Here is a 21,150-nt window from a genome sequence, read left to right as displayed (position 1 = left end):
CTAGAAGTGACCACCTCACTTGATCCTTGCTGACTAAAGACAGGCTAACATCAGCTGCTGCTCAGGCAGACCTTCAAATAGAGCAAAAGGGGTTTTTGCAATGAAATTGCCTTGCAGAAAGGGAAACAACTATAGTCTAGCTGTGCTTTTCCTAGTATTAAGCAGTGGACCAAGAAGTGCATCCAAGTAAGACATTAATGGTGCTGCTTTCATTTAGCATAGCATACCCAATGCAGAGAGATGAAAATGTGAATCAAACAGCACAGCCACATCCTTCAGACAGAAGAAGGACCCTATCCTGGTTACAGACAAGAAATATCACTGTACTGCTCCAACACAGCATCCTCTGCTTTGCATATCTCAGCAAAGCTGCCCACATGTCTTCCCAGCAGCCTGTGTGCTCCCTGAGCCCCACCAGCATTGTGAGATGCCTTCAGGTGTGTTCCTGTGCGCTGGCCCTCATTTAATCTGGCAGCACATACTCTGCTTGAGCTAGAGAATGTTCCTCCCTGCAAAACAAGAAAACCTGTGCCTGTTTGGGCACTGGAATGGGCACCAGGTTGTCCTTAGCTAGCAAAACTAATATTCCCCATTATTATTTTTATGAGCTCTGGATTTTGTACCTTGTGTAAGGTGGTGACAATGTGTAATAATGATCTGTATTTCATTTCATCCTGAAATGTGAAACTTCTTTGAAAGATAAAAATGTACAATTGTTAACAAAAATTTATTTATCTGTTACAGGTGCCATTTCAGAAGCTGTGTAAGGAAAAAGCAGGTAAGACACTGCATTGCTTCTTCAGAATTTCTCAGTGGCTTGTATGGTCTTGATGGAGGACCCAGAGGAATCTCTGCTGTTCTGAGTTTTAGTTTAGTGTAGTTGCTATTATCACATCCATACTGTAGTTCATAAGGTAATGGTGTGGGATTTATGTGGTTCTAAGGAAACAAGATAATTTAGCAGCTTTTGACTTACACCTTGCAAGGTGAGTTCTGAAGTAAGAGGGATAAAATCAAGTTTTTGTTGTTGTCCAAATGGGACTTGCCATGGTGCTGGTGGCCATTGAGCTGTATCTGAGTGCATTTTCTGGCTCAGTGCTTGCACACCAGCTGAGCCTGGTGAAGAGGCTCATTGCAGAAGCACCTTTTCCATGTTAACACCCCACACCAGGCCTTGTCCCCAGCTGCAATCATGATGACAGAATCACTCCTTAGCATGGGCTCATGGCTAGTTAATGCAGTTGTCAATGTTAGCAGCATTGTTGAGTTCGACCATTATGGGTAAATTATTTAATTACAGCTGATGTTCTGCAAAGGCACTAAGATCAGAGAAGTGGAGTTAAAACTATGGATACCCTGAACACCACATATGTTAGCATGCCAGGAGCAAAGGCAAGGTTTGGATAGACAGATAACACACAGAGATCCTGGTTCAGCAAGAGACTTCACACACAATTAAACTGCATTTGACAAAACCAATTCATTGCAACAGGGAGTAAGCAACTGCTTGGATCATTTCCTTAATTGAGGGTAAATGTTCTTATTAAATTGTAATGAAGCACAATTAAGAAATACAGAGAAAAGAAACTGCTTCCCAGAATGTGGGTTACTGGAAATTAATAACAGCCCCACAGTTCTGCAAAAAAGAAATCTCCCCAAAGTCTAAGTGAATCCTCATTCCCACAAAAGCCCTTGACAACTAGAAATATTTCAGTCATAAGCCAAACTGACCTCTGGAGTCACCCATCTCTGACTGCTTTTTCTGTTTCATTAGTCAATATGTGTGCAATATGTGTCGATTAAAATTGAAGCAATTGAATGCCCTTGTTGCAATTATTCCTCTGTCCCCAGATGACTTAGCATATTTTTTTTGGCCTGAAGGGCTACTTTAAGCCACTTTGCTAACTCAGTGATTTCTTCTTGCTCAGTGTAGCATCTGTGTCTGCTCTAATTGCATCCTTAGTTCTTTCCAAGGGCTACCTTAACTCTATTAGAAACAGACAAACAAAGTTCTTTGCAGCCAGTGTCATTGATTCAATGGCACTGCTGTCAAATGTGCTGATTTAGCAAAACATTGGCAACCCTAACCTAAAAAACTCAGGTCTCTGTCAACAATTCCGCAGAATTTCACCCTCATGTACTTAACATCAGGTCAACAAAACATAAAGACTGTTGAGCATCATATAAATATAAGTATTGATTCAGGTTCTGTGTACATTAACAGTTTCAACTTTATGGGTTGTATGTGGGTTTATTCCATGATGGTATTTACCAATGAAACAAATGCCTGTTCTTTTCCAAAGCTAAACAAATTCCATTAGTTTTCAGACTGATTTCACAATTGTTTTTATTGTTTCAATTGCTGGGATCAAAACCTCCCTGTGACACTAAAGACTTGCTCTATAAAGAAAAGGAAAATATATCAGTGGCATATAAATTTTAAATAAAACTGATTATTTTAGCAGCAGTTCCATTTTTTACTATGATTAATTTTTGAAATGTTTTACTTCTATGAGAACATTAATTTTGTCACCACAAGATAAAGTTTAGCACTTCACAGTAAAACACAACAGTTGAAAATTTGCAAGCTGAAGACAGGAAAGAAGAATGACGGGTCATTTTCTGACACAATTTGCTCACTGAGATGCAACCTTAATCCTGGAAATCTAGCATATGATAGAGCTGGTAATAAATTTATCATTAAAATTCTTCTGGCAGAAAATGCCCATTTCTTCAACCTGAGCCATTTTATAGGAAAAGGTTAACATCCAGTAATTCCTATTTCAAATAATTTCTGTAAAACAGGTCCACAGGTCTTGATGTGCAATGATACGCCAGTTTTCAAAGTGAGAATTTTGGATTTAGCTTTTAACCTTTTGGTCTTGAAATTTGTTATGTAAAGGTATTAAAAAAGTAAAAAAAGAAAATGTGATTTAAATTTAAAATATGGCCAAATCTATGTCTTGGACTGAGGGATGGGGTTCACAGAATCACAGAATCAATAAGGTTGGAAAAGACCTCAAGGATCATCAAGTCCAACCTGTCACCCAAGACCTCATGAGCACTAAACCATGTCACCAAGTGCCACATCCAATCCCCTCTTGAACACCTCCAGGGATGGTGACTCCACTACCTCCCTGGGCAGCACATTCCAATGTCTAACAACTCTCTCCATGAAGAACTTTCTCCTCACCTCAAGCCTAAACCTCCCCTGGCGCAGCTTGAGACTGTGTCCTCTTGTTCTGGTGCTGGTTGCCTGGGAAAAGAGACCAACCCCCTCCTGGCTACAACCTCCCTTCAGGTAGTTGTAGACAGCAATGAGGTCACCCCTGAGCCTCCTCTTCTCCAGGCTAAACAGTCCCAGCTCCTTCAGCCTCTCCTCGTAGGGTTTGTGTTCAAGGCCTCTCCCCAGCCTCGTTGCCCTTCTCTGGACATGCTCAAGCATCTCAATGTCCTTCTTAAATTGAGGGCCCAGAACTGGACACAGTACTCGAGGTGTGGCCTAACCAGTGCTGAGTACAGGGGCACAATGACTTCCCTGTTCCTGCTGGCCACACTCCTTACATGAGAAGAGCACCCTTCCTGCCCATATTGGTCACATAGAGAACACACCACCTGTTCTGCTCAAGTTCATTTTCTGCACCACTTTCCTCTTACATTATCACGCATTCTTTTTCACTTCCTTATTCTGACCTTCTATTTCTTCCTGGGAAAACATCAAACTAGAGCTCTCAAGACCCAAAAGAGTAATTTCTCAGAGTACCAGTGTGTTGTAGTGGAGCAGCACCCTGCCCTCCTCACCATACAACATGACCATTTCAGGTGGAGATGGCCCCTCTAACCCCATCACAGAAGGAGCTGAGGACACACACAGCAGCTCAGAGCTGCGGTAGCCAGATTGGGGGTGCCTGCAGCCCTTTTCCCAAGGGCTGGACAGTCCTTGGTGTCTAGTCATTCTCCATGTAATCCATATTTTTATGTAAGAAGGAAAAAATCTCTGCCCTTTGGACTATTTTCTCTTTCCTGCTTGCATTTTATGTTGCAATTTTATTATTTTTTTAAAATGATTTTTACAAATAAATGGAATATTTTGAGGCTTCCATTCCCTGGGTTTGCAGTGAGTGCCTTGCAATACGTTAAGCAGGATACCTGAAAATATATGCTAGGAAAAGCTTCAGCTGCATAGACCACTCAACCACCCTGGTGAACCTCCTTTGAAGTACCAGTATTGCTGGAAGTGTTGCTGTATGTTAGCATGGCCTAGTAACATTATTTTTGGGCATAAAAACAATGCATGCACTTGAAATAATGATGTTCTGACCATCAGAAAAAATTATGCATCAGGAAAAAGTATTAAATAATGGTAAGATTGTGAAGGGCCTGGAGAATAAATCTTATGAATAGTGACTGAAGGAGCTGGGGCTGTAAAGTTTGGAAAAGAGGAGGCTGAGGGGAGACCTCATCACTCTGTACAACTACCTGAAAGGTTGTTGTAAAGAAGCTGGTGCTGGTCTCTTCTCACAGGTAATTAGTGATAGAACAAGAGGAAACAGCCTCAAACTGCAACAGGATAGGTTTAGACTGGACATTAGAAAAGATTTTTCCTAATGAAAGAGTGGTCAGTCATTGGAATGTGCTGCCCAGGGAGGTGGTTGGGTCACCAACCCTGGATGTGTTTAAAGGTTGTTTGGATGTGGTGCTTGGGCATATGGTTTAGGGGTGAACTTTGTAGAGTAGGGTTATTGGCTGGACTTGGTGATCCTGAGGGTCTTTTCCAACTTGAATGCTTCTGTGATTCTGTGAACTATAGAGGCACGGATGTATCCTGGTTTCCATTATCTTTAACAGTGGCAGGGTGCACCATGAGCTGGTGGCTCCCTGTGAACCAGGAACAGATGCGGGAACATAGTCAGACACAGCTCCAGGATGGCCAGGCAGGGCCCTGGGGACACAAATGGGCCAAGGATGGGATAGGATAGTCATATGGCTGAGTAGAGGCTGTGGCAGAGCTGATGAACAGCCCTGCTGAAGCATTGCAGGGCTGGAATGAACAGGCCTGGGTTGGGCTGCAATGGGGTTCCGCAAAGACTTGAAAACGTGTATATTTGTATAATTGTATGCTACTAAGTGTAATGTTATTTGGAGTTAGACTTAGGCTGCAGATGTGGTGTCACCCACACCCATTAAGATTTAAGTTGGCAAAGCACAAGAGACAGTTGCAAGCGAAAATAAGTACTTTGGAATGGAAAGTCTGGTTTTCATGTAGACAGGCTTACCCTTGGTCTGTAGGTTAGCAAGTTGTCTGCTTTCTGTAGAAGCAGTAGACAGGAAGAAGATTCACACTTGTACTCTTTGTGCATGATGGCATGAATAAGCAAACTTCATGAATATGTAAAAAATACCCTATTCTGTGGCTTTACCAAGATCTGTGAAAACACCAGAAGCATCCACTGAACCTTACTTTCTTTGAGAGTGAATGTGGCTGTCTTGGTGGTAACTGTGGTTCCAGCCATTAAACCACATTTCTGCTGTCATTAATAGATAATATGATTAATAGGACTGCTCTAGTCCTACTGCCATGCAATAGACCACTCTGTTCAAGTCATCATCATCAATGCTTTCCTTCTCATATTGCCAGGTAGGCAACATCAAATACAGGGGGTCCTAATTGTCTGCTATGGTATACAGAGAACACCTTGATTAGCTGCTCCTCTTGCCAGTCACATTCCTGCTGGGTTTTTAGATAGCCTGTGGTAGTTACTATTAAGACCTGGCTGACTGACGCTGTGCATCCTTACTATCTCCTAGTATATCTCTTAGTAAAAATAATTTCTATTTAGCTTGAGCATTCTGGCTGCCTAATGTATTTTAAAGTTATCACCATGCAGCTCACAATGACTAACACACAGCACACTTCATCACTGGTAGGGAAAATGAGCTTTTACTCTGCTGACAACAATCTGAAGTCAGATTAAAAGCTGACACATCCTCTATTTTAGTGGTATGTATGAAACACTAAATATAGCAGTGTGCTCATGTATTTGCTGATGCATGGTAATGTAGTCTGTAGCAGAACAGCAATGGGCTGGCAAGGAAGATGGTGCACTGCAGTAACATAATGAAATCCTCATGTGACGTTGGCCATTTCGGAAGTACTCCATGGATAACTGATATATTGCAAAATTCAAATGGAGGCAGTTGTGGTGGCTTTAAAGAATGTGTGTGGCTTTAAAGAATATCCTGATCCTACAACATCTGTCCAGGCATAATGTGAATTGACTTCACAGAGAGGTCTCCATAGTGTAAGAAACCAGAACTGTGCTGTACAGCAGCTGTATGTGAACAACTGCCAACAAAGGGCCTGATCCTGAACTGAGAGGGACCTGCAACTCCATCTGGTTCATGTTAAAAACTGCAGGCACTTGATTTATCTCAAGATCAAACTTGTGTACAGTGGTTCCCACTGATTACATATTTTTGTATTTCCTTGGTCATAAAAAGTTTTATGCTTATGTTTTACCTTAGCTGCAGTCCATGGGCAGGAGTTACAGGTTAATTGCACTGTGGAGATAGAACAGGATGAAATGGAACAGGGAAATGGATGTGACTCACAGATCCATAACCCATTCTAGGATTTTCCTCTTGCTTGTGAGGAGATGGAGAAGGTGATCTCTTTCATCCTCTCACCTGCTGTGGATGTCTGACAAGTGTGCTGGACATGAAGCTGAGGCCCTGGCCATGAGCCTACCTGTCCAATCCCCTGCAGGGGAGAGCAGCAGCTGGGTTAAACATTCTGCAGTCCTTCCCAAGACCTAGGTTGTACTCATGTCTCATGCTGTCATTAGTCCAGCTACAAGAGTTTACTCAGGTTGAGAATCTGACCTTAAATAACTGGGGAAAAGAAAACATCCTTGTTCAATAATCCTGTGTATTTACTAGAAAGCAGAGTGGGGTCACTTTGACATGTTTCCAACACAAAGCAGAGATGCTTACTTTGGACTGAAAAGCAAACAGGCCGTTTTCCTCAGCAGTGGTAGGGCAAAAGTAAACTAGTCAGTAAACCCAGCTGTTCAGTGGCCTTGGCTTGTTGACTAGTTAAGCCCTATATTGGTCATATTGGAAGTAGGTAGGCTTGGTGCTTGTCCTGCAGTCAATGCATCAGAGGGTCCTTTCATTTGGCTCCTGTACTAACTTCTGCATGGTGCCAATTTGGCTCCTGAAATTAGGCAGTGAGATTGCCTTTTCCTGCCTATACGTTCTTTTCATAATCAGAAGTGATAGAATAAACCCCTTCTTTGTTCTTCTGAAAAGGCAAATCTTTGCTGCTCAGCTACTACTGATGTATTGGAAGAGCTGACAGCAAACTGTGATCCTCAGTTCTCGAAAAGAAGAGGAAAAATGAGAATCCTAAATATATGTCTCAGGATATTACTGTTTCTAAAAAAAAAAAGAGATGTAGACTAAAAACATTTATATTTACTGGTTTAGTATGTGAAATATAGACAAAAGCTTGATCTGTTAAGGAATAGTCCGAATTTTATATAAGAATCTTCTGAAACAATGAAGCAGTAATATATAAAGACACTTTCTACACATACATTCTCTATACACTCAGTGTCATTCCAAATATATTCCTCCATTTCCCTCCCCATAGTTCTTTCTGTAACTTGGATTTTCAGTCAGCATTTTTAATAAGAAAGAAAAATACAGAATGGTCTAAAGCTGCTAAATGTTAGAAAGAATATCTAGTCAAGAAATGTGCAAAAGGTGGTTTCAGATGAAGGTATTATAAACATATTTCCTCATTCATTTTTGTTTACAACTTGGACTTCTAAGGAGAGATGAGCACTAAAACAGCTGATAGATGAGCTTGAAAATATTCCTGTAGTTTGTAACTACTCTTGAAATGTGACAGGAACCTTGATGTAAATGACAATCTAAAAATGAAAATTGATAAATTACAGTAAAGTTTGGCCTCTTGGAATTAGGGAATGTTGATTTCCAGCAACAAAGGTGGAAGCCATAGGATTCTAAAGTAATTTTCTTGTGAGTCTGAATAAAGGTTGTGTACAAAGCCTTATTCAGGTCCATTACATCTGAGTAACCAACTTTCTTTAAAGTGGCATTGTCCAAGAGTCAGAGGGCACATTTTGGCATTTAACATTTATTCCAAAATGTACAGATTCCTGGAAATTTTTCACTGAATAATTAAAAAAATCTACTATGCCTGTTTTCTGTTTCAATTAGACTTTCCTCTCAGACTTTTCTGACAGGCCCTATGCAAGCTGTGTCTTTGTATTTTATTTCTTTGGCAAAGTATAGCTTCAAAAGTTTGAAGGTTAGACATTTTAAAGTATAGAAACATATTCTTTATTGTTTTATGATGCTAACTAAGCATAACTGCTCAGAGAGAGCGACATAGACATAGACGAATGAGCTGTGTAGTTGGAGTCTTTTGTTTTCACAGAAAGCATTTCTGTGGGTAGCAGTTCCAGCAATTTTAGTGTTCCCCATTAGAAAGCATTTCCCTCAAGTAACAGTTCTCTAGGTTCGTCTTTTAACTATTTAAAAGCAATCCCTAGATAACTTTTGAGGTTTTGTGCTGTATCAGAGTGATACTTAGTTCCTCTTTGAAAGGCTTAGACACAAGATAGATTCTGTGCTGTTTCTTTGTTTGCAAGGCAGGCAGGCAAACACAGAGGAATGCTTCTGAATGGAACATACGCTTATTGTAAATTACTTGGGGCTAAAAAGCTATCAAACAAAGGAGCCAGCTTCTGACCTTTTGCAACATAGAACATTTTGTTGAAGCATGCTGCTGTTTCGTGTTTTTGAACAACCTGACGTTGTGCAGCCTCTTCTCAGAGGAGATGACCATGGCACAAAAAGGCACTGTGTCTATGTAGCTGTGACTGACTGTGGTCAGAGATACCAGTTTCCATTTCCATGAGCAGCAGAGATATGAAAACTTCTGCTGTTCCTGGTGTTTGGACTGAATGCAGGTTCTCTAGGCATGAGCCTCAACAGTTTGCAGCTGAGTAATAACCACATAGAATCAGAATCATTTTGGCTGGAAAAGGCCTTTAAGATCATCAAGTCTGACCATTACCTAACTACCAAGATTGATGATAAACCATGTTCCTTATCTATGCATCAAATGTGAAGCAAGTAATCAGTGCATCAGCCTCTCTAAATATAATGGGACCACTAGAGGAGGACAGAGAGCTGTGTAGTGTTAATGTCAACTACAGGGGCACCTTCCTAAGAAACAAAAGAGTTCCTTTAGCAAAATTTTCAACAGAAAATCATCCAGTCTCTGCCCTTCCTGTTTTCTGTATTAGATTCCATCCAGGCCAGCAAGTTACTATGAGAAATGCACATAAAAATTCTGGTATTTATTGAGTGCTTAGCAAAAGGCAAAAACAAATTAGTGATTTCCACCATGCTGTCAAGCCACAGCAGAAGTACAGCAATAGGAGGAGGCCAAGGCTGCATACAAATGCAAAGGACATGCCAAAGCCATCCCATGTATAATTATGTTGCATGTAATGGCATTTCTCAGTTGAGAATTTGGTCCTGTGTCTTTATGAAGGCAGGATAATAAGAAAAGCAAGTTCAAAGGTTGCTTTATATGGGATTATTATTAAGTGGATCTGAAATTGCTATTGCAGCCTTGGCAAAGTGTTGGCTTTTGACATGGGGTCTCAAAACGTAATGTCTGCTGGCTTTTATTTGAAATTTGTTTATATTAGGTAGATATTTACCCTACAATTTTTCTTGGTTCTCAAAGACTGTGTTACATAAGGCTAGGATGTACGTTAGAACAATTTGCTCTAAAGGAAAAGGACAAATCTTTCCCTGGCATAATTCTTCTAAAAACTAATTGGTTTACATCAGAATTGACTTAAGCACCAATTCAGTAATGGCTTAAAATTAAGCAATGTGATTAACTAGTCAAGAAGTTACTCAGCACACTGTGCAAGGCATAGGTCTGCCTGATTGCCATGCAGATTTTTAGTATTAGCTGCACATTTTTGAAAAGGAGGGCAGTCTGTGGTGTGTGCAGTGTTTGGAAATTTGTCTGGATGACTTCCACATGGAGAAGTTAAAAGCAATGCTACATTTATTTTTAAGCAAAGTTAATAAAAAATTCATTTATTCATAGAATCATAGAATCAGTCAGGGTTGGAAGGGACCACAAGGATCATCTAGTTCCAACACCCCTGCCATGGGCAGGGACACCTCACACTAGGTCAGGCTGCCCAGAGCCTCATCCAGCCTGGCCTTAAACACCTCCAGGGATGGGGCCTCAACCACCTCCCTGGACAACCCATTCCAGGCTCTCACCACTCTCATGGGGAAGAACTTCTTCCTCACATCCAGCCTGAATCTCCCCACTTCCAGATTTATTCCATTCCCCCTAGTCCTGTCACTACCTGATAGCCTAAAAAGTCCCTCCCCAGATTTCTTCCACAAACTACAACTCATATTTTTTTTTAAGTACTTGAACAGCCACAGTTGTCATTGTAATTGCTTAGTAATAAATGCCATTTTGTGGAATTCTTAGCTTACCATGGACGCAAGGAGTTCTCCTTACTTTAAATTAAGTCTTGACTGCAAAACAGGTGATATGTAATCAACACTAAGATAACTCTTACTAGTGAGAAATACCTTGTTTTGAGTCAGGAAAGTGCCCATCTCTAAACAGCACTGCAATTACTAGATTGCTTGAATGGGTTTCACATCATAGAGTCTGGGTTGGGAGGGACCTCCGACGGTTATGTAGCCCAACCCCCTCTGCAGTCAGCACGGGCATCCTCAACTAGATCAGGTTGCCCAGAGCCCTGTCAAGCCCTTCTTTGAATATATCCAGGGATGGGGCCCCAACCACCCCCCTGGGCAACCTGTTCCAGTGTTCCACCACTCTCATGGTAAAGAACCTGTTCCTAACATCCAATCTAAATCTGCTCTTCTCTAGTTTGAAGCCATTGCCCCTCATCCTATCCTCACAGGCCTTTGTAAACAGTCTCTCTCCATCCTTCTTATAGGCCTTGTTGAGGTACTGGAAGGCTGCTATTAGGTCTCCCCAGAGCCTTGTCTGCTCCAGGCTGAACAACCCCAGCTCCCTCAGCCTGTCTTTGTAGCAGCGGTGCTCCAACCCCTCAGTCATTTTTGTGGCCCTTTTCTGGACTCACTCCATGAGGTCCACGTCCTTCCTATACTGAGGGTTCCAGACCTGTACACAGTACTCCAGGTGAGGTCTCACCAGAGTAAAGTGGCAGAATCACCTCTCTGCTGGCCACGTATCTTTTGATGCGGTCTAGGATGTGATTGTCCATAACTAACAATTTCTTTTAAAATTGCCTTAATTTTCATTCCATTGTAGAATCTTGCCATCTTATCCTGTAGAATATTAAGGATTCTTTCTTTGTACAGCCTAATTCTGTACTGATTGCAGTCATTGGCAACTTAGTAGGAGTAGGATTAGTCTCTTAACAATGCATTTATAGCTCTGTAGGAAATTATTTATATCTGTAAATAAAAAATACCTTCCACTTTTCACAGCATTTCAGAACCAAACAACTCCTTTAAGTAGTTTAGGAAATTGGAAGCTCTGGAACATTATGTAAAATGTATATAATTCTTTTAGCAAAGTCTTAAAAGTACAGCTTACTTGGATTGCAAATTAAGTAATTTATTATTTTTAAATTGTTTTTAGTGAGGTAGTGACAGTGAGCCTCAGGCATGGAGTCGTCTTCTGAGCACCATACAGGCAGAAAGGCAGAGTCTTTCCTTCAAACCTTGCAGTCTGACATTGTCATCAATGTTCTTCATACAAAAAGATAACTTAAAACATTTAAATTTATTCCCAATTCAGTGTTCAAATAATTTGTCAAAAGCTTATTTTCATGCATGTTATTCCCTGAGCTGACTGGTGTCCAGGGTGGGTTCCCCACCCTGCTGGGCATCCTTTGTCCATGCCAAGCTCAGCACCAGAAGGAGCTTATGTTTGCACTGTGGTTTTTCAGAAAGCCTCTGTATCTGCTCATGCAAGCCGAAGGACTCACATCTGAGATGCTGGCATTGTCCTAACCAGCAGCAGGTCAAGACTTAGTATAGAATGAGTGACTAAGGCCCAGGGTGTTGGTGGTCCATTCCTGCCAAAGGCAGAAAGATCTGGGGTGCAAAAATAACAGGAACTCACAGAACTATTTCTTCTGTGCCTGCTTCCCAAAGCAGCAGAGAAGGACTATGGAAAGGAATAATAACAGTATCCCACCACTGACTGTTCTGCCTTATAGCCTTTCCCAGCAGCAGTTGCCTTACTATCCATGCCAGGACTCCATCGAGAGAAGCCACTAGTTTTGATTTCCTGGGTCTTTTAGTAGGCAAAGTGGGCACAAGGTCAGAGGTACTCTGGCATCACTAGCAGACTGCTGATGTTGGCATCTGGTTTATAAACATATAGCACATACAAGTAGCCCTGCTTTTCATACTCTTTCTTTTCTTGTCTGCTCAGCAACACATTGTCAAAATTTTCAATATACAGCTCTCTGGACTCTCATTTTGTAACAAAAACATAAGATGAGTTTCAAAGTTAAACTAAACTTCTGCTATCTATTTCCACCAATTTATAAGACAGAAGGAATTGATGCAGTACTCCAAATAGCTGCAGTGTATTGGTGTACCGAGAATTCAGAATATTCAGTAATGTAATTTAAAGTACACCTTTTAATTTGCTGCTTTTGTTGCTGTACTCCTATGACTAAGGAACTTTTTTAAGCTTGGAGTTTTTTAAGCATAGCAACAACCATAGAGGGATGATACTGAGTGTATATGGAAATATCTGAGAGTGCCTTTTAACTTGCTCTGCCATGTATATGGAACATTGATATAAGATCAGAATATTGTGCTTCGTTAGGTCTTGATAGACCCGGTGTCTTACGAGCACTGGGGAGGAAACACCTTTAATCTCCAGGTGTTCAGTTGCAATGGCTACACTTTCTCTTACCAACACAATTTGGATGGGCACAGCAAAGTCTTTTCCAATGTTTTTATTCCCTTGGGTTTAATCCTCCTTTAATTGTTCTGTGGCACATTGTCCTTGACAATGTCAACAGAGGCCAAGAGGAGTGACAAAGTACTGGAATTCTGTTGCGTAGGGCTGCAAGGTTGTCAAGTATGCATTGCTGTCCTTTGGAAAACACGGAGCCACCTCTGTTTAAGGACTAACCTTATTTCTTCTTTTATCCTTTCAGTTGTTACAGAAAAGCAGCTCCTAGTTTTTGACAGGAAATACTCCCACACAGCCACTTTAGACTCTTTCCTTCTCTTTGCCTCCTCTCCTGTGCACAAAAACTTTGTCAAGAAAGCACATTTGTTTGGACCAGGAACAGAAATAGCTGATACTCTGCTAGTTATTTTGATTGCTTGGCTGGTAGGGGTTGGGGGAACAGATAATGTCAAGATTTCCTCTGCATTCCAGATCTCTTTTCCTCCTATGGTTAGCATGCAGCTAGTGTGACTTTTCCCACTCAGTTTTTCCCACAGTCAGTAAGACTTATCTGACAATGGAGTTAGTGTCAACTGTCCAAAACTAACTAAGAGATATCTTCCTTTCACCACTCCTGTGCTGTCATTGCTTATCACTGTCACTCTCCAGCTTAAATGACTGGTTAATTTACAGACATACCTAGGCAAATTCACTTCTGTTGCAGCTCCATTGAGTTCACTGAGAACAAATATGACTGTAGGTGTTTGAAACGCACAAGTGGTAGGAATGTGATACTAACAGAAGCAAGAGCAGAGCAAGTCAAAACAAAAAGGAAGCCCTGAGCTTTGGCAGGAGTCCCATTTCAGATTTCTGGAGTGTGATCCAACAAGGTGTTCATGTTTTACAGCTAATGCTGCAAGAGAAAAGTAGTTATTGAACAGCAAAACAATTCCAGCATCTCCACATAAAACAACAAACCAAACACAAAACAAAACAAAACCCCACAAAACCAAAAACTGTTTAAAAAGAACAAAAGGAGAAGTAAATTGTAGGATGTCAGAACACGAATTGTATTCAAATTGTATTGAGGATCATGTAAACTCTTTGAGCCTTTAAAAAAGACTAGAGTGAAACTGAAACATACTCAATTTGAGGTTTTCAAATGAGCCTACAATAATTAAATACTGAAATCCTATTAAAATTCCACAGAAACAGGAAACTTGAGATGGAATTGATACCTCCAGCTTTTCCAACAGTCCAAGGTGTCTTTTGAAGTACCTCTTCTGTCAATGCTGGAAGAGAGACATTTTGAGTGTAACATCTTCTTCAGCAGGATCAAGTCCACCTCCACAGATCTGCTGTGGCAGCTCTTCTAGGCAACTGGTTTGGGGTGGAACAAGTCACCCTCTGAGGGACATCCGTCTCCAACCCCGCTTCCCACTTTTCTCAGATCTCCTTTAACAATGCGTGTCTATATTTCAAGGAATGGGAACTTACACTTATTGCTTTTGAGAATTTTATTAGCATTTTGATTCACAGATTAAGTTACAATGCATGAAGTGTAAAACAAGGAATCATAAAGCTAGGTTTGACTTGGTTAATTCAGTTAGCCTGGACTAGTGGTGCAAAAGGCCAGCTGTGTATCTAGAGCAATTTATTCATTGGTCTGCACACTTTCCTACACCATACCCATATCCTACCTATTGGTTTTGTCTCTTACAGTCTTTTGGACTCTTGTATCTGTTAATTTTCTCTCAATTTCCTGCTTTGCAAAATTCAGTTTTAGTGCTGCTTACCATTTCCATTCACTATTCAGTTTCCTCTTAAAGGCACTGCCATTTTACATTCTGGTTACTCTCCTGCTTATGATGACTTACAGCAGTCTTCCTTCCTTCTCTTACTTCTGCCTCTGTTGTTGCTGCTGCCCCATACCTCTATATTCTCTTTGATTCTCCATGAAATGGGCAAACGGTTCTGCAAGCTCTCTAAAGCCATGCAGTCAAAATGGTTTCTTGCCCTTCTTTCTGATGGTTAATGGACCCATCATGCTCTGTCATGACATCACCCATAGGTTATCTCCTTGATTAGTTGACTTTCATAGTAAGAAGCAAGGTTTAAAACCCAATGACTAAAAGTTGAACTTCCAGATTTCTATTTATGCCTTTAAATAACCTGTCTGGTTTTCAGAAAAGATTTCAAAAGTGGCTGATGAGTGGTAACCACTCCTGAAAACCAGACAGTAACAGGGTAGAATACTTAGGAACATAGGGGTTTGTTTGTTTGTTTTAGTTTGGTTTCAAGGTTTTTTTGTTTGGTTGGGGTTTTTTTGTGCCTGGGCGGAATATTTCTAGACTTAATGTCCAAATGTGAGTGCATTCTGGAGTCCTCTTTGCAAATAAGAGGTGAAGCATTGTCAGAAATTGAACTAAAAGGGGAAGTGTTAGAATATATTCATCAGCTTCAGCTGTCCAAGGCAGCTACACTGATACTCACATTTAAAGATGAAAAGAAGTTGTTATGGGCAGTGAAAATAATTACAGCTTGCCATATCAATTATCATACTCTTCTGAAAAACAAAGCAAGCTGTAACACACTCAGACGAGTATACAAATGTAGGACTCAGCACAGTTCTGTAAAAGAACAGAGAAGCAGCTTTTGTACAAGAAAACAGGAAGAGATAAAACTTATCTAGACTTTCCAAACTAATATTCCAGAGATCTTCAAAATAGAGGAAATAACATGAGAAATCAGTATGGGAAGGAAACTTTGGTCCTGGAACTTTATAAAAGATCCAAAGACATCCAAATTATACTTGTCAGTTTAGAGAATAAAGAGAGACTAATAATAGGTTGCCTAGAAGATTTTACTAGGAGAAGTATCATTTAAAGCTTCATTATCTTGACAAGTGAGCGAACAGATGGCAAAATCTGTAGCAAACTCAAGATTTCCTAGGTTACTAAAGATGAGAAAGATTTCTGAGAACCAAATTCCGAGAGCCACCAAAGCGAGGTGATTTGACAACCTCAGAGCAGATGGGATTTCAATTTACCTAAGTGTGAGGTAATGCTCAGAAATGATCTGAAGTGTTCAGTGATGCGGCATACTTAATGAAGTGTTGCCAGTTCAGAAAAATACCTAGGCAGCATTATGGACAGCTTAATTAAAACAGCTTAGTGGAAACAGCTGCTCAATTTGCAGCACTAGTTGTGAAAGCAAATAAAATGCTAATTTATATGAACCATAACACCCAGCATTGATATTATTATAATGTCATCACATAAATTCAGGGAACTGTATCACGGTGACATCCAGCATTGTCAACAGTACAAAACTGTCTACAAAAAGAAATATTCAAAGAAGTCAGTGAAGGGTGATATGCAGTGAAGGTATAGCAATTTTGGTTAATCAATAAAAAAATGCTGCACCATTAAATTGCTACTCACTTTTAAGTCATAGGGATATCGAGGGAATGCAAGATACATAACACCCTTATGTACTGGAACTTGTTTCCCCAATTAATGAGGATCATCAAATCAGCAAGAAGTGGAGGCCTTTATGCTCACTTATTCTTAAGATGCCTAATGAGAACAAACCAGGAAGGAGAAGTACCCACACTGAACAAATTTTTTCAGTGAGGTATTTGAAACTTTTACAGTTACTTTAGCAAGTCCAGAACTTCACCCTTAATGTGAGATTGTCACAAGTGTTTTGTCAAGTGTTTGGTCTGTTAAAAGAATGATTAAAGCAGTTCTGTAGGAAGGAAGGCTGTCCCTGGTGATTTTTGAGAAGGCCTTGAGTTTCATCAGTTCTGCATTAGAAGAGTAATTTATACCTGTACAGAGTAAGAGCCTACTGTTACTTTCTAGTAATACGTACAACCCACTTGGCATTTATCCTGCCAAACTGTAAAAGATGAACTACAGGACAGGAAGGAGGTGGATAAATCCAAATCTGTTTAAGTCCTAAAGGAGGATAATGTTTTCCAAATGAAATGGTATTCTTTATGCCTTGATTGACAGCAATGAACTACTTTAGATTGCTGCAAAATCATTTAGCAACATTTCAGAGTAGAAACAGGGAATAGTCTCCAACTTGAGCCATAAGAAGACTAGTTTTTGGGTTTCATACTTAATTCTTACACTTTTCCCCCTTTAGGAGTGACCTTCACTAAAATATTTTTAAGGCCTGACCTCTGAAACTAACTAATTTTGATCAAATTACCATCAATAATTGCTTACTATAAATATTCTCTGTCAGGTAAATTAACTGATCTGTTTCAAAAAATAACACTGCATAAGATCCTGCTGAATTTGAATCTGTTTAGCACCTACTCTCAAGCAATTTACATGAGGTTTTGTAATGCAAATGACTTAAAAAGAAATAATTCTTGAAATGTAGAAGAATCCCAGGTAATTACTACTGAACAGATTTATGCCAGTACAAAATGACAAAAAGCTGCTGAAGTGAGTCTGCATGACAGTGGTGTAAGTAAACAATACCAGCAACATCTGTACTTGCAGCACATTAAAGGTGTCCTGACATTGTCCATAGCAACTAATTTCACTAGAAATCATTGCAACAGTGAAAATGAACTTTGGAGCCAGCAGTACATACAAGCACAATCACAACTTGTTTTTGTCTTCTCCTTCATTTGCATAGCACTTAATTGAAGTCCAGAGGAACTGTACTTGTGGAACCCCAAGGAAGTGTTTGTTTCCTTGATAGCTGGGCCAGTTTGAACCCAGTGCTCCAAAGGAGTACAAGGAAGAGATGAAGCCTGCTCTGTTCTTTCTGGAATCAAGTTTTCAAGTAATACCAAATTAAAAAAAGATTGCCCTTTCTGGAAAGTGAGTGGGGGCATTATCAGTAGAGAGCAGTGGCTGTGACTGCTGTCATCATTCTGGTCACAGCACTGTACACAGTGGCAGGTGATGGGGAAATACTTCTCCAAGCTTTCTCTGCCTTTGATATGCTGAGCCAGCTACAGATCAGTCCCTGCTATTGCCTTTCTTGGGAATTAAGTTGCTTTACCAAGTACTGCCTTACTGCTTTCAATCCTAAAAGAGAAAAGAAAAATACCATAACACTTTCTAGCTTACTCCTATGGCATTTGATGTTCCTATTTATATAATAGTAATTCAATGTCACTATTAAAATCCAGTTCTGTGAAAAGCAAATGGGTGCATAACAGAGATTTTTTTGCCTCTTGCATGCAGAATTTGGAGTGTATTTGGATGACCACAGTAAATGATGCATTGCTTGGTGCATTATTTAATTTCTCAGATTTGCTGTAATTGTACAGCAGCACATCAGTGCTCTCATAAAGGCTGCTGCTCACTATGCAGTGACACCTTGTAGCTTACCTCTGTATACGTCGATATAGTATAGTCCACATAAAAATATAACATAGCTTTGTTTCCAAGATACTGAATCTTGAATGAAATTTTGCAAACCCCTCTCAACCCACAGCCAGGAAGACCACAAGCAAAACTAAGGTGAAGAAACTACAAATCTGGTGTCACAAGGATGTTTCAGACTTGCAGTTTTCACAGCTGTGCTTTTGCCTACCTGATTATATGAAGCCATTCTTTTGATAATGTTTTTCTCCAAAGTTTCTGTAATGATGTCAAGGGCAGTACTACAGGCCTGTTCATGTTTCAACCAAAAAAGTAAAACTCTGCACTCACAGTAAACTGTTCTCTGCATAGCTCTAAAAACTGAAACTGCAGTTGTTACTTCTGACTTGTTAATATAACACAGACATCGACATTTCCTGGTTACTGTAAACACTGAAATGCTTTTGGAGTTAATGGAGTACAGGTGCTGCCTGACACTACCAAAATGTTCTCACAGAAACAGAGACAGTTTTGGATAGAAAGAGCTGCAGATCCACCTAGTCCAGCCCCTTCTTCACAGCATGAATATCCTGCTTCTCAGTGGGAATACCCAGATATGTTAAATGTCATGAAACAAGCATTCTTCCTAAGCTTAAGCTCCTTTATACTCATAGGAATGGCTGTACCATTTAGCCTGCTGGAACAGAGAGTTCTGTAATGCCAGAGCTGGGTGATGGAGTGGGCTTAGGCAGGCTCTGAGCCGGCTGGGAAACCTTCCCAACGGGACTGTGGGAAATGATGCTTACAATCGAATCCTCACCAGCCTTCACTTCGAATGAGACTCAGACAAAACTGCAAACAGCTGATTGGCCCTTTTTAACTATGCAAGCAAGAAGAAATTTAAATTCAGCTTTAATGGTTCAAGATCCTCTATAACTATTTAGGTTAATAGGGGTTGGCTTGGGCCTCAGCCAAATTGTGATTCTGGTCATTATAATCTGCCTACCTGATATTCTATCCACCCTTGCAACTGGCCACAACATTCATTATTTCCTGTACAAAAGTGTCACTAGCATTGCATTTCAATGTTATTAAATATATATATATTTAAATTCTGTTAGGTAAGTTAAAATAGTAGCTGCATGACTAGTAGTGAAGGAATCTCTATAAAAATCCATAGCTTGCAATATATTGTTGGTTGACAATATGCTCCCATCAGTCAGTAGCCTGATTACTTGGAAAATGTGTGTGCACAGGACTATTTGTGTGTCTGAAAAAAGTTCTTATAAGTAAATTGGCTTGGGGAACAATTCCATTGCATTGTTGTTAGAGCCTGTTGTCAAGATTGATCATGTTTTCCTGTGTAATTCGGGAGAGTTATAAAAAAAAGAACAAGCTGCCAGGTCTCTGAACCAATATCCAGATACGGTGTGTGCTAAATTGCCACTGGCTGCTGCAAGGCTTTTTTACACAAATGTTCCTATTATTTCTACTGTGATGGTAATAACAGTTGGAAGTTTGGAAAAGAAAAAATAATCTTGGTTTAGACAAGGTCCCAGTACAATATTTAGGAAATGAGCGCTTTGAGAGCAAAGAAAGATGTAGTTTAGAATAATATATTTTTGTCAAACAACTAAAAAGGAGGGGGAAAATCATACACCAGAAGTGGGAATGAGAAGAATAGGGTCAATATTCTGTGCTGAGACATTTTGTGTTTCAACATAGCTGCACTTTTTTTTCAAAGGTATTAATCAACTCAAAATATCAAGATCTGGTCTAGTAAACTACTACTGTATCTACACAAGTAAAATGCATTTCACTTTCCCAGTTGCTTAATCATTGAAGAACTGGGTATTTTTTCATTGACTGGCTTTGCCCAGCCCAAGTTTTTAAAACATCTGCAACACTGTATTTTAAAAATGTCCACAGAGCATCTTACGAAAAGAAGTGAAAGTTTATTGGCACTTGGTTTGTTTTGTACATTCTTCTCCTCTGCTATCTGAAATACGTGCAAAGGTTTTGTGGCTGCTGTTCTTCAGAATTTTAGCTTAAGTATCAACTTTGTTGGCTACTGTTCAGTAGAAACAGTCTGTTTACTCAGACAGTAATCCATCCAATGATCATTTGTGCCATGGTTACCTCTCTGTCTCCTTTTTCACCATTCTCCCAGAACAGAGCGTTCTCTTAACCTGTTACACAGGGCCTTGGCCTGGAGTTCATCATTCTCCTGTGACACCTTAGGCTTGAGTTAAGGAGAAAATATCAGAGAAGTAGAGGGGTTACTGAAAAATAATCTGCAAGAGCTAGATACAGCTAGGATGTGAGATGGAGAGAAAGGCTGGCCAGAATGTGAAAATCCTGCTCCATAGTGAAACCAAGAAAATGGCAGTAATTTTCCAGGGGAAAAAAATACATCCCAGACATTGTACTTAATTTTCATTCTGTTAGAAATGTTGTGGGGTTTTTGTTTGTTTGAGAAATGTTCCAGGTGAAAATTCATGGTTGCTCCAGGAAAAACTCATCCCATGTTCACCATCTCATCACTGTTCTCACATACCCTGCCCTAATAGATACAATCTGGTTTGCTGCAGTGCATTCCAAATGCAAATATTCTGGCAGTTCTCTGCTGTCACTATTCACTGCAGTTCATGCTGCCTTCATGTTGCATCAAGTAGAGGCTACTCAGCTTAAGGCTAAGGGCCCTTCTCTATATCAGTTATATGTTCAATAGTAAAATATTGATTCCACAGTCTGTCTGCACGATGCCAACTTTTGTTGCCTGCCCATTACATTTTCAAATACACGTTTGTGTGCTTTCTT

At 40.1% G+C, this 21,150-nt stretch overlaps 1 protein-coding gene across 1 annotated transcript in view; it reads left to right on the top strand.

Moving 5' to 3' along the window:
• STARD13 (StAR related lipid transfer domain containing 13) overlaps positions 1-21,150 on the top strand; it is a 255,593-nt gene that overhangs the window by 77,352 nt on the left and 157,091 nt on the right. Inside the window, exon 4 of the mRNA XM_054388684.1 lies at positions 745-778. Coding sequence (XP_054244659.1) covers positions 745-778 — 34 coding nt within the window. The remainder of the gene's footprint in view (positions 1-744; positions 779-21,150) is intronic.

This window comes from Indicator indicator, chromosome 1 (assembly GCF_027791375.1).
Source record: "Indicator indicator isolate 239-I01 chromosome 1, UM_Iind_1.1, whole genome shotgun sequence".
Lineage (NCBI taxonomy): Eukaryota > Metazoa > Chordata > Aves > Piciformes > Indicatoridae > Indicator > Indicator indicator.
The sequence above is the reverse complement of the archived record's forward strand: the minus strand, read 5'-3'. Positions and strand labels throughout refer to the sequence as shown.